The sequence below is a fragment of the Dunckerocampus dactyliophorus genome, chromosome 5, assembly GCF_027744805.1.
Source record: "Dunckerocampus dactyliophorus isolate RoL2022-P2 chromosome 5, RoL_Ddac_1.1, whole genome shotgun sequence".
Classification (NCBI taxonomy): domain Eukaryota; kingdom Metazoa; phylum Chordata; class Actinopteri; order Syngnathiformes; family Syngnathidae; genus Dunckerocampus; species Dunckerocampus dactyliophorus.
This window is the reverse complement of record NC_072823.1, coordinates 5,211,892-5,226,077: the sequence shown is the minus strand read 5'-3', so window position 1 is coordinate 5,226,077 and position 14,186 is coordinate 5,211,892. Positions and strand designations below refer to the sequence as shown.

The 14,186-nt window shown below is 38.1% G+C and overlaps 1 protein-coding gene across 1 annotated transcript in view; it reads left to right on the top strand.

The window, feature by feature from the left end:
* LOC129181707 (protein arginine N-methyltransferase 8-B) overlaps positions 1 to 14,186 on the top strand; it is a 37,209-nt gene that overhangs the window by 18,858 nt on the left and 4,165 nt on the right. The window contains exons 5-8 of the mRNA XM_054777242.1: positions 4,104 to 4,246; positions 6,136 to 6,223; positions 9,559 to 9,674; positions 11,802 to 11,952. Of these exons, the coding sequence (XP_054633217.1) occupies positions 4,104 to 4,246; positions 6,136 to 6,223; positions 9,559 to 9,674; positions 11,802 to 11,952 (498 nt within the window). The remainder of the gene's footprint in view (positions 1 to 4,103; positions 4,247 to 6,135; positions 6,224 to 9,558; positions 9,675 to 11,801; positions 11,953 to 14,186) is intronic.

Here is a 14,186-nt window from a genome sequence, read left to right as displayed (position 1 = left end):
GGCCACATGTCATTATGACAGACCTTTGTATCACACTTCAGTCTGTTGACACTCAGGCAGCGCAAACAAAAGCTGAAGTCATCTTATCTCCCGCAGGGAAAAGCTCCACTGGATTATTGGTTAAATGCCACGTGGGTCACACGTTTCCATTAAACCTTATAGTTGTACCAATACTGTTTCTTTTCAAAGCCAAGATCTACCTTCACGTTCTAGCACACCTTTTTGATAAACTGGAAATAAAACTCCTAAACACAGTAAAACGCTAAAAAGAAATGTGAAAAATATACAGCCATCAAGTTAAGCGTAGCACTGCAGCGCTGTAGCTACATAGTTCATAGAAACACCTCCGGTGCACTCACTCAGGCCCACTTCACATCTTACATGCACATGCACTTACATGCACACGAACGCAGCTGAGTCATAGACTGACTGTAATGCGATTGCTCCTTGCAAGTTCAACAACTATAGAAATAAATAGACGCTCACCTTGGACTACCTTCATGTGTGTCATAAAGACGTGTCATTTAATGAATGCAATCGCTCCACGAAGTAAATGACAGCTGACACTTTCCACAGTCAGAACAACAGAAAATAATGCAGTAAATTGCAGTAACGCAGCAGAGTGGAAGTGATGGGACAAGTCAGTGGGCCACAGAAGGGAATGCTCGATGTGATGCGTCGTTCGAACAACCCATCTCTAAACGTCGGCTCTTTCAACTGAATCAGGAACAGTACGTTTTTGTTTGTTTTTTCTCGTCTGCGCTTCTGTTAAAGCCGCACGTGATTCGTCTGAAATGTGCGGTGCCGTATGCGTCGACGCTGAGCAGAAGGGGGAGAGGAGGGTTACGCACCAACAGCAGCGAGGATGACAGGGAAGTGAGAGAACGTGGCGACATAATTTGATACTATGCGTTGGAAAGGTGAGGAAAATGAGCAGCGGGAAACACATTCCTGCATGCCAGTCTTTGCTCAGCACCATCAAAAACTGTTACCTGGGTGCCGCTTTGTCTTTTTGTTTTACACGTTACACAATGTTTTGTTGATGTTGTAAATGGTTGAAATTTAAATATAAAACACACAATCAAACTGGGCCTTTTTGTCGAATTGAGATGGGTCCTGAGATGTTTCTGTACGCTATAATTATTTTTTGCAGCTATCCGTTCCATGTTGAGCATATAAATAAAGCCATATAAATAATAAATGATATCTTTACATTGAAAAATCATTTTACACGAACTGGTAATACAATAATCCCTTGTTCATCGTGGTTAATTGGTACCATGCCCGATGGTGATAAGTGAATTTCCACGTTAGAGCATAGAAAACCTGTTTACAACTTTCTAAAGGTTTTTTAACATTATTCGAGTCCTCTATGACATGAAATAACACCCCTATAGTCACCCTTACGCTGGTATTATCCAATATAATAGACATAATAACAGAAAATAAACCATTTAAGACATAAATAAGACTCTTGTGTGTTGCTGTAAATGTGTATACTCGGGGAGCTGAGTGGGAGAAAGGGGGAGCAGACAGGAAGTGACGTCGGGGGTTCAGAGTTGAGTTTTAACTTGGCATGGGTTGCCGCCGCAACTGTAGCTCATGTTAGAGATTGTGTAGATTGTGTCTGTTGTAAGATCATTCGAACCGGCAATAAAAGCCTGTTGTTTCGACAATCAGGTCTGGTGCTTGTGTGTCTTACCAAACATTATTGACTAATAATAGGCCGTATTCAACCACAAGAGTACAGGTATGGTGTCTTAGTTGATATACTTTTAAAAAACCCTGATAGAGAGAATCCGCCAAATTTGACGCACAAAGTAGCGAGGGATTACTGTAACTCCATTTAAGCAACAAAAACAATCTACGGCGCCAACAGAGCCCAGGTCAGCGGGGGCCAGGAGAGTGTGGGGGAATCGAGCCCAAGTCCAGTCGGGTATGAATGGCTTCGTGTCAGTACGCCCATATTAAAAGACTGTTCCTGTGCTTAGATATCAATATTCTCACAACTGCCTTTGACATTTGCAGCACAGGAAAGGGGAGAGCAAAGTGCTAGTTGCTTGCCCCCTCTTTGCTGCACAGTGCAATAAATCTATAGCAACTGCAGTATCTTGTGAATGTGAGAGTTGAGGTCATGCATGCACAATACTTGTTTAGAACGGTCCTCTAACAGCAAATCTTGTAGCTCCACAAAGTTATACAACTGCATTTCATTCATTGCATTTTCATAATATCTGAATACAAAGCAGCTGCGCTATCGCCCCCTTACACACTTCTCCACTGGCGAAGGCTTTCTTGTGTTTCGCCAAACTCTATCTCAGACAAAATAACAAATTGGTTGCTGCTTTTTTCTGGTTTTGGTCCACAGGCTTGTTAAAAAGCAGCTGCTGGGCTCAGTGGCAGTTTCATTATTCATCTTGCAGGTACACAGGGCATTTTTAGCTGCGTTGTCCTCGTTAAACTTGCTGTGGCTGGTAGTGTAGTGACGCTCAAAATTGCCTATGTACGGTAGCAGCTGCTTGGTGACGAATAGGACAGACAACGTTGCCTTTCACTAATGAACAAGAAATTCATGTTGCCGTTCCTTTTAAAGCTGCTGTATGCCACCGGATCAGTGTTGCATTTATCTTTCACAATTACAACCTACATAAAAATCGGCTCCGGTTAGATGGGATTTACGTACATGTGCGCAGTGCACGCACACACACACACAAAACCAGCCCCAGAGAAGTGGCCAACAAATTGCAGTCATAATGCTGTTGTTATGAAGGGGCCCGAGGGCCACATACTGAAAAATGAAAGCTTTGTGATATAGGTAAAAACGCATATTATTAATATGAACTTGCTTTTGCTGTTGTTTTTTTAAATATTCAAAATAAGTCAACTTTTCTCAACCCCATTTCTCAAAAATTACAACTTTATTTTGTTTTGTTTTTCATAATATTATGACTTTTTTTTTTAAGTTGCATTTTTTCTTTAATATGTCAGCTGTATTCTACTAAAAGTATATCTTTCATAATAATATTACGAATTTATTCTGGTAAAATTGCAACTTTTTTCTCTTGATAGTCTGACTTTATTCTCTCATTTTCTTTTCCATTTCTGCTGTTTTTTCCCAACTATTTCACCTTTGTTCTTGAAAATGTACGTCTCATAATTATGACTTTATTCCCATCATATTTTGACTTTACTCCCGTATCATAGCTTTTTCCACAAGCAAAATTTAAAAAACTTACAGCTTTGTTGTTTTGTTTGTTTTTCATAATATTACGACTTTTAAAAAACATGTCTTTTTTCTTTAAAATTTCAACTTTATGCTACTAAAATGACTAAAATGTACGACAATTTTCAACAAAATATTGCAACGTTATTCTTAATCTTATTCTCATTACATTGCAAGTCTTTTCTCCTAATAGTTTCACTTTATTCTTGTACAATTACTGCTGATTTTTGCTGGGTTTTTTTTCCAGTTTCCTTGTGAAATTTTATTTTTTAAATTAAAAAAACAGCCGCGGTCCCTGGGCTGCACTTTGGACACCCTTCGGCTACACCCTTCGATGATAGCTAACGTTAGTAGCTAAACTTTTCCAAAATGCTATCAGTAGCTGACAATAAACATTGTTAATGCATGTGCGTGTGTTACATGGTGTGTACGTGTGCAAAACAGGACGATGGCAGGATATAACGTTCCAAACTTCTAGGCAGCCGCCTGTTGGTGACATACAGCAGCTTTAAAACGACATTTCATTTTTGCTTCCATTTCAGGCCCACGGCTGCAAGTCGCAACTTTACGAGAATAACATCGCATTATTATGAGGAAAAATAACGCCATTTTAGTAGCATAAATGTGATAGACGTGGGAAACAAAACAATGAATAATGTAATATTTTACCAAACATATTATTATGGGAATAAAGTCATAATATTCTCTTGTTCACACATAGAAATATTTGTCCTGTATATGCAGCTCCTGCTTTGACCTTTTTTTTTTAAACATCAAACTCCTAATGTTACCGACTCACATTGTATACGTATGGATTCATAAGTCTTTGATATCTACAAAGAATCAACATTTTATCAGATCGTATCAATTTGTGTTTCAGTGATTACCATCATCAACGGAAAGGTGGAGGAAGTGGAGCTTCCCGTGGAGAAGGTTGATATCATTATATCCGAGTGGATGGGCTACTGCCTCTTCTACGAGTCCATGCTCAACACCGTTATCTTTGCCAGGGACAAGTGGCTGGTAGGCGCGCTGTGTGACGATGCATACGCAACAATGTTTCATTGTAAAGACTCATAGTTATATGACTTTTTTTTAGTTGAAGAACTATGAACATTTTGGAACAAGGAAAGAAATATCAAGCAATTATAAAGTATGATGTGTGCCTTTAAAGAAACAGTAAGAGACTCTTGGGTCCTTTTGCTCGTCTTCTGTTGAGGGAGGAAATTTTGTTTTTAGCCACTTTGGTGGATAAAAATTGACAGTGGTAAAGAAATATTTGACAGTAAGTGGACACAGTAGTAGTAAAGTGAGTTAGATATTTCACCACAGATATTTAGACCATTACGTGTCAGGAGCCTTTGACCTTAGAAAATGCCAACACAGCATAACAGGTGGCGGAGCCACACAGATGCTCCCTTCCAACGTACGTTGGAAAGCGCAGACTTCAAACTGCATACGAGTCTTCAACCAAAAAGCAGTCAAGTATAACCAGACATACGATCAATAATGTTCACCATGATTTTGTCATTGTGTCGTCGTGTTATTTCTCATTTGTAAGCGCTTTCGGCGCAGGAAGGCAGCCGCTTTGAAAGTGAAATCTTGCAATCCTACCTGCACTCAGTGTTCCTGGCGTCACTCGTTAGCTCCGGAAAGACATGTTTCTACACTGGTCACTAGGTGTCAGTACGGTTACATTGATGATAAGAGCCACCACAGGTAGTACTGTCCAGAAACCGGACCATGTGTGAGTCTGTCTGATTTACTCTTATGTGTACTATATTGGGTAATACTAGTGTAAAGGTTACTACAGCGGTGTTCATCAGTTCATGCTCAATAACCAGGTGGGACAAACACTAGTCAGACTAGATAGGACAGCTCTAGTCAAGAATTTAATGCAGAATCCAATGTACAAGGCACAGCCACCTTGGTTTCAGGCGTGTCCATGACCATGATTACGTCTGAATGGAATGTTAACTAAGGTGATACCACCCAAACAATCGCCGTTGGCTGGCAGAGGCGCGCTCCATTGTATCCGACCGTCATTTCACACCAAAAAGAGCGAAACCTTCCTCCTCCTCTAGAGTATAAATACTTTGGATCTTGCGTCAAACTCTCAGTGCAGTCATCGAGCATGAACTGATGAAGTCTGCTCGGATGAGACGCGAAACGTCTTCTAAGACAACCTGAACAGCAGAGTTGCAATCGATTCAATGCCCTTAGAATACAATGACCTGGACGAATGAGAATATTCACAAGCACGCAACCATTTGGAATGTCCTGTAGAGGGAAGAAACCACTGTACTAGCGTAAGTAACATACGTCGAACAGGTAGACCAAGGAAAATAACATTTCACTAGATTTATCTTTGGCGTTTGCCAGATTTGTATGCAAGTTTTTAAATGTTATATTTGCATTCTAAGTTAAGTTCATTACACATTAGACATTTGTACACAAAAAAATCTTCAATTTTACCTCCTCGAATTGGGAGGTTTTAGACCCAATGTGTTCAATGTATGTCAAAATGAAAAAAAAATGTAATACACAAAAAACAGGCGATGATTTAAAGTTGCAGTTCCTTGTTTCAAACCATTGTTCCATAGGATGACACTGAAGCTGTTGTTTTCAAGTAAAACAACCAATGCATGGTCACAAACGCCAACACCGGACCCCACCGGGCACCCTCCAACTGTTTATGGCACTTTATAAGTAGCATAACAGTCATTCAACAAATCAGTCGCTTCCAATAATAAGGTCAGCTCAAATTGTTGAATTGAAACTATAGAGCAGATGTGGCGGACGGAAAATTATGAATCCAAAGTAGCCCCCGGAGTCCCTCCGGAAGCATACAGTTAATACATATTTCAGCTTTAATTTGTCATTGATGTGCTCTTTTCTCATTTGTCAAATAGAAACCAGGTGGATTAATGTTTCCTGATCGAGCCTCTTTGTACGTTTTGGCCATCGAGGACAGGCAGTATAAAGACTTCAAAATACATTGTGAGTACAATGAATGTGTGTTGTGTGTGTACAGACATGATATCGCATAAATCTCCAAAAAACAAAGTGAGATGCAGAAAAACCAGTGTCGACAACATGCAATGTTTGTGAACTCCTCATTTGACGACTACTTTTGTAAGTCAACAAGTCACTCCATCGTGTATCATCCACTCCAATCCCACCAGGAGTGCTGTGTGGAAACTGTTTCCACTGTTTCCACTAACACAAGAGTGCCAAAGTCATTGTTAAAACCTCACATGGTACAAGTGGAAAGCCGTCTGACAAAAGTTGTGTTAAAGCCCTTCTCCAACTAAACAACAGCTGTAACACCCACAGCTGTGTGTCATAACTTGTATTCATCGGCAAAATGCAGGAAAATATACCATGTGATGAAATTAGCCGATCGTGCATTCATTCGTCTGCAAGCTCAACAAAAGAAGCCGTTTTCGGTGACTATTCGGACAGTGCATCCCCATAATTCCTCCAGCCCTTCAATAAGCATTAACAAATCAGTGCTTCCGTCTCTATTGTCAGTACCACAATACATATACAACTGTGTAAAACCATTCCACAAAAAAATGATGTAGCTAAAGTAATAATATTTCACACAAGTGCAACAAGATTTTGATGGAGGATGTAGGGGTACAATTCTACACAAAATTCACGGTTCTGTTCAGTTCAATACGTTTGTGTTACAGTTCGATAATTTTCGATACAAAAAATAAATTACCTTGCCTTTTTTTAATTGGAATTTTATTGAAATTGCCAACATTTTTCACATTTTTCAACATTTTCAGCATGGCCTGAATGTGGCAGGCAGAGCTCAGTGGCTCTCTGCTTGACAATGCAACCTAAGCCAGAGTAGTTGATCGCAGATACACTGAGCTTTCAGCACAGAGCGGCGTCAGAAGTTGATAAAATAAATATTAAAACGCGTATTGTTCGATACAGGGGTCGCGGTTCTGTACGCATGTGTATTGAACGGTTCGATACAGATACACGTATTGTTACACCCCTACGAGGATGCTATATTTACTAAAGCTAATTACTGTACAAACAACAGCAGCCAACGACTGTCAAGGTTTATACAGTAAAACTCTAATGGAAAGTAAATTGAAAAAATATGACTGGACAACAAACAACGCAGGTGCATTTTGAAATGTTTATTGTCCCACAGATTGACGCTAAACAATATTACTGTCCACATTTTTTGAGAACAAATAAACCACTAATGCTATGATAATATATGATAAGAACAATACATAACTGGGGCCTCTTGCCAGGTCATCATTGTACATGAGAATCTGTGCTCTACTGATCTTACCTGGTAAAATAAAGGTAAAATAAAATAAATAATTAATCATTTATCATAGCAATGTAATATTTCCTTTCACGTGTCATCTTTCACTCTGTAAAGTTGTGGAATTGCTGTCGGTGACATTTATTTTTTCACAGGCAATTTATACTCTGTCAAACGTTTGCAGCATTTATTTTCCAATAACTTTCTGTGACCACACATCATTTTGCGTTGTTTCGTTTGTGTTTTAGTTTGTCGATCAAACGTCTCGGTGAGTATTGATGCCTCCCCCCGTCCCCCAACATAGACAAAGCGACTGTATGACTGACAAGAGGTCTCACTCCGTTCAAGCCGTTGTTCTATGGAACGCCACTGTTCTGTGAAGCGTCTAGGTGCTGAAAACCAACGCGTGAACTCTTTTCCTGCCTGTTTGGAGGCGGGAGACTAGGAAAACAGACACGCATGCACATGACAATATATGGAGGCCGGCAAAATTATCCAGTTCTTTTCCATTTGTGATTATTTGTTTATTATCGTGAGACATTTTTTTTTTCTGAAGGATAAATGTTGTCACGTTTTTAGATCTTGTGACACCCCAACTTGTTACAGATTTTTTTTTTTTTACCTGTGTTGAGTATTCCTTATTCCTTATAAATGTATTATTTTAGTAGTTAGCGCATAGGAAACCTGTTTACGACCTTCTACATACGATTATTAACATTAATAGAGCACCTCTACGTGAAATAACACCCATATAGCCACCTTTACACTTGTATTACCCAATATAGTAGACATAATAACAGAAAATAAGCCACTAAATAAGACTCATGCTCGTGTGTGTTGCTGTAAATGCGTGGGGGTTTAGAGGTGCGTTTTAGCATGGCGTGGGTTACAGTACCTTGTGTTAGGGATTATTGTAAAATTCGAACCTGCAATAAAAGCTTGTTGTTCCAGTGATCAAATCGAGTGACAACGAACATTACTGTAACATCACTGACACCTAGTAACCAGTATAGAATACTACATACTGTATCCTCACAATGTCTTTGAATGAGCTACAGTATATTTGTATTTTTGATCATTTAGCCATTTTATGCTTGAAATGCTTAATTTAGGCAAAAGAAAATATGTATAATTTTCTTACATATATATGTTTTGACTAATAGGTCATGTTCAACCACGAAACAGCATAATTAATTAATAACGTTTTGAAAAACCCGTGATAGCTGCAAAATTAGAAGTGCGACGTGGGCAGGGACTATTGTATTATTAAAATTGATGCAATTGAATGAGAACATCCCTCTACACTAAATTAAATAGAGACTGAAACAAACAAAATAGTAAAAATACAAGCATGTTGACTTTATTTTTGAATGACTTCATGTAACTGCGAATTATATTCCATGCAATTTGTCAAAAAAAAGTGTCACAGTGTAAGTCCAGCCCGGAGCTTTGCAGGGGACGTCGGAACATTTTTACTCTTTGGAAACTATTTAGTGCAGTGGAGTTGTGTAAATGTGAATTTCACACATGGCCGGACTGAAACGAGCGGTGCACAAACTGACCTCTTCTTCTTCTGTGGGCAGATGGACTCATTGACCTTTGTGCCGAGGTAGAAGTGGCCTCATGTCATACTGCAACAGTCAACATGCTGTGCTCATTAGTGGGAAGCACGGTCCTCCTTTTAGGGAGCAGCATTAATGTTGCTACGGAACACTAAAGGATATATTATTGCTTGTTACTGTAGGTCACGAGTGGAGTTGTTTGCTCTGATGAATAATGGATGAAATATCCCATCCTCGTCAGGAATGTGTCAACCATTGAGGAGTAACTAAAGGAAATGGGAGTTATAGATCAGGCTATTTAGGAAAAGGTCTGTGACAAATACCCTGCCATTTGTGGTTTCTAAGTTGTAGCTACAGTTTTATATCCCTTGGTTTCCAATAAACCAAACACCAAGTGGACATTTGAATAATTTTTATACACGCTTGAAGACTGAACTGAAAACATGTTGGAGTAATGACATTGTCCTTCCCAGGGTGGGAGAATGTGTATGGCTTCGACATGACTTGTATCCGCAATGTGGCAATGAAGGAGCCTCTGGTTGATGTCGTGGACCCCAAACAAGTGGTGACCAACTCCTGCCTGGTCAAGGTAAGTCACAAATTACGACCATGGCTAGTTCTGTCTGGCATGTGACACAAAAGTGAAACTAACACATAACTTCTACACCTCAAGTCAATTTAATCATTACTATTCAGTGAATGCAGTTCTTAGTGTCACTGATGAACATTTTGATGTCAATTAGAGAGAGGGGAGAAGCTCGTTTGCAATTTAAAGTCAGCTACCTTGATAATCTTGCCTCATGCACCATTCAAAATCGATAGCATTCCTGCACTGACATAGAACGATCAAACCTGACAGTTTAGGAGGCAGACCAGGGATCTTTGTGAGTGACTGCAAATAAAAAGAGAACTCTGAGTCAAATATAATATACAGTATAATCAGGTATAATGCAGGGCTGAGAAGTGTAAAACACAGATGACCTGCGTGGTGTATCATGTAGCTTCATCAGTGCTGTGCCACGCTTATCACGCTTGAACCTTCTGCTAAAAACGTATCATGACTGCAATTGTCTCGGCCAATTTTCACTCATATCGTGGAGACGGAGAATTATTATTGTGTGATTATTCCATCATTCCAGACTTCCCGGTTGCCAGGCACCCTTTTCTATTCTTTGATTTAAGCCAGTGTTTGACGCTAATTGTGAAATATCACAGAGGGATTCTGCAGAGCCTGTGGCATCTCTTTGAAAAAAAAGACAAACAAATGAATGCTGCTTGGAACGCAGTCTATCTTTGGATTTGGAAAAGAAGGACTTCTAACAATAATACCCTACTGCAGCTTTACTAAAACTCATTATTTTACGTCATCACGTTAGTGATGAAGTCGATGAATTCAAAATGAATAACCTGCCTTTTGAACTTTGACAGATGACTGACTGCATTAGTAGTTGTCAGAGGTGGGAGCAAGTCAGCGCCTCAAGTCAGTCTCAAGTCTTTAATCTCAAGTCAAGTCAAGACAAGATACGTGGAGTCGAATCCAAAGTCTTTGGCTTAAAATTTTCGAGTCCCTACAAGTCCGTTTGGTGTTTACCAAAATTCTATTTTAACAATGAACTAACTTTGATGAAAACAAATGAATGCATTTTGAATTGTTTTATTTTTTGTAATAAAATAAGACCAGCGTGGCACATTTGTTGTTTGTTCCTAAACCTGATTGGACATTATTAGATGCATTCAGTGAGACAGACCCATTGAAAATGTGTTAGCTTGCTGGTAATTACAGAATAACGATCACATGAGTTGAATATTTTGAATGGGGGTGCCCCCATTTTACTCAACACACTCACTGAAAATCTCAAGTATTATCAATTCATTACACCAAAGTCCAAGTTAAAATCCCAAGTCATTGATGTCAAAGTCCAAGTCGAGTTGCAAGTCTTTGACGATATTGTCAAGTGGAGTCCAAAGTCATCAAAAAGTCTGACTCAAGTCCAAGTCGCGTGACTCGAGTCCACACCCCTGGTAGTTGTTACTCATTAAAAACATCCCCCTTTTTATGACCAGTAAACAAGGCTCATTCCAGCTCACAGCATCTGGTATGAAAACCATCGTGCACGCAGCCTGTACTAGAAGTCATGGAACAACAACGACTTGAACTCTTGCTGATTTTATGCTGACATTCAAGTTTGAAATGAACTACAGTCCACTGTGGTATTCCACCAGGAATGCTCATGACAGTAAATCACATCTACACGTTGTATCGTGTAAGTGACTATAGGGGTGTTATTTCATGTGTAGAAGGCTCTAATAATGTTAAAAAAAAAAATTAAAAAAAAAACTATTTAGAAGGTTGTAAACAGGTTTTCTATGCCAAGTATGAAACTATTCAAAGGATAAAAAGGAATCCTACTTAGCAGAAATTCTCTTATCACGGTCTGGAACCAATTAACCGGGATAAACGAGGGATTACTGTACAGTCAAATTAATCCGTTCCAGAAGGTCCGACTCTAACCGAAACATACACTGACTGAATGAAATCATATATACAAGTTACATCAAGGTAAAAGCCAAGTGTCAAGTGCACCAAGGTAGTAAACTGATTTTAGCACCAACACAGTGATACAGCTACCTAATGAATGCATATGGAGATATATGGCCCCCCTTACCTTTGAGTTTATATAGTTTATGTGAGAGATCAATCTCTTTCTGCTTGCAGGAAGTGGACATCTACACGGTGAAGACTGAGGATCTTTCTTTCACATCAGCATTCTGCCTGCAAATCCAGAGAAATGACTACATTCATGCACTGGTCACCTACTTCAACATAGAATTCACCAAATGTCACAAAAAGACTGGTTTCTCCACTGGTAAGCGGACTGCAGTTTAACTTTAACTGAACACAATTGAGGTTTGGAGTTAAAGCCTTGGAAACTATAAATGCTTTCATTAACCTTTTGTGTAATACTGTACCCTTTTTGAAACAAAGACAAAGGCTTAATGCTGGAGGGTGAATACAAATTAATAAGAAAAAAAATGGCCCTCATATGCAGTACTTTTAGCTAAAGTAAAATTAAATTATATGGCTCCAGACATTCTAGACTATGCACTTTATGTCATTCCTTCCTAAGGCTCATTGAATTTTGGGTCATCATTAGGGACTGTAGGTAAAACTGTAGGTACACCTGCATCAAGACATATGAGGGACTCAAAGAATAACATATACTGTATATTATTGCAGTTGTAGTTTAAACTAAACTGCACAGCACTGCAAACCACAACAACACAGTATCCAATTAATTCTTAAAAACATTGTCTTTGCAAAACAGAATGTTCAATACAGCTTCTCAGGATGAATTAAAATAATGTTGATTATGATGACATGCTGAAGATTACTGGGATCTAGGTGATTGTAATGTGTGACTGACCTCTAGTGGGGATAGAGTGAATGAAATTATTTTCAAGAAGTGAGTTTTGATGACACTAAATTGTCCGTAGGTATCCAAGAGTAAAAGCTGCGCTACATGTTTTCAAACTTTGTAATACCAGTCTTGAAGGTTTTGTCACTGTATTAAATTTCAGACAAACATCTAAACTTACACATTTGACTTTTCTTATACAGTCGATCCTCGCTACATCAGGGTTTTTCAAAAATGTCTTAATAAATCATCCTGTTTTGTGGTTGAATACGGCCTATTAGTAATAAAACCCAAAAAAATGATTTTTTTTTTGCATAAATTAAGCGTTTTCAAGCATAAAAATGGCTAAATGAACTAAAATAGAAATATAAGGCATGCAGAAGATGTATTCAAAGATGTGATGCTATGTAGTACTCTACACTGGTCACTAGAGGTCAGTAGTGTTACTGTAATGTTGATGTTGTAATAATTACCAGGTGTTAAGACCTTCATTCGTAGCTCAGTCTGTAAGAACTTGGTTTTGGGATCGGGCTTCCCAAGAGCGGAAGCTGTTTCAACTCCACTTTCACTCCCTGTAATGGCCAAGTGACCCAATAGATTTACTCATGTTGAGTACTTTATAAAAACACCATAATTAAATACGTCACTCCAGTGGTGTCCAAAGTGCGGCCCATGGGCCATTTGCAGCACATTTTTTTATTGGCTCCCAGAACGTTCTAAAAATACAAATGAACAAGAAAACTAAATAATAAAAAAATGAAAAACACAGCAAAAATGGAAAAATAGCAGTTATTTTACAAGAATAAAGTCAAAATTTTAAGAGAAAAGATGTTATTTTACGAAAATAACGGACTGTTTTGAAAAAAATAACGTCATTTTAGTAGCATAAAGTTTAAATATTAAAGGAAGTTTTAAAAGTCATAATATTATGAAAAATAAACAAATAAAACAATGAATAATGTTCTAATTTTTGGAAAATTAGGTTGTGGAAAAAGTTACAATGCTACGAAAATAAAAAAAAAACTACATGACAATAAAGCCATAACTACAATAAGAACTACAATAAGAATTTACAAGAAGGACATTTAAATAGTTGGAAAATTTAAAATAATGTAAATTTATGACAAGTAAGTCAAAATTATAAAAAAAAACTCCTTTCCTGACAAGAAAAAAAGTCACAATTTTACAAGAATAAACTTGAGGAAAAATAACAACATTTTAGTAGTGTACAGATTATTATTTTTTTTTTAAAAGGATAGATATATACTTTATTTATCTCCAAGAGAAATTCACGTTTCCAGCAGCTCTGCAAAAGTGTCCTAACAAACGTAATAAAAACAAACAAAGCAAAATAAAAGAGTTAAGAAACATAAGAAAATAGAATAACAATAAATACATACATAACAGATCACTACAATTTCAATAATACATAATAAATAATAATAATAATACATAATAAGTTTGTAAGCCCAGTTCTGGGTTTGTTTTTACCGCCGTGGGGGAGGAATGATCTGCTCATTCTATCAGTGGAGCAGGGCAGTGATAGTAATCTGCCACTGAAACTCCTCTTCCGTCGGGATATGTGTATTAGGTCGTAACATTGTGAGAAACAAAATAAAAGTTTGGGTAAAGGTTGGGGAAAAAGTTATAATATGGGAATAAAGTCAAAATATCATAGGGATAAA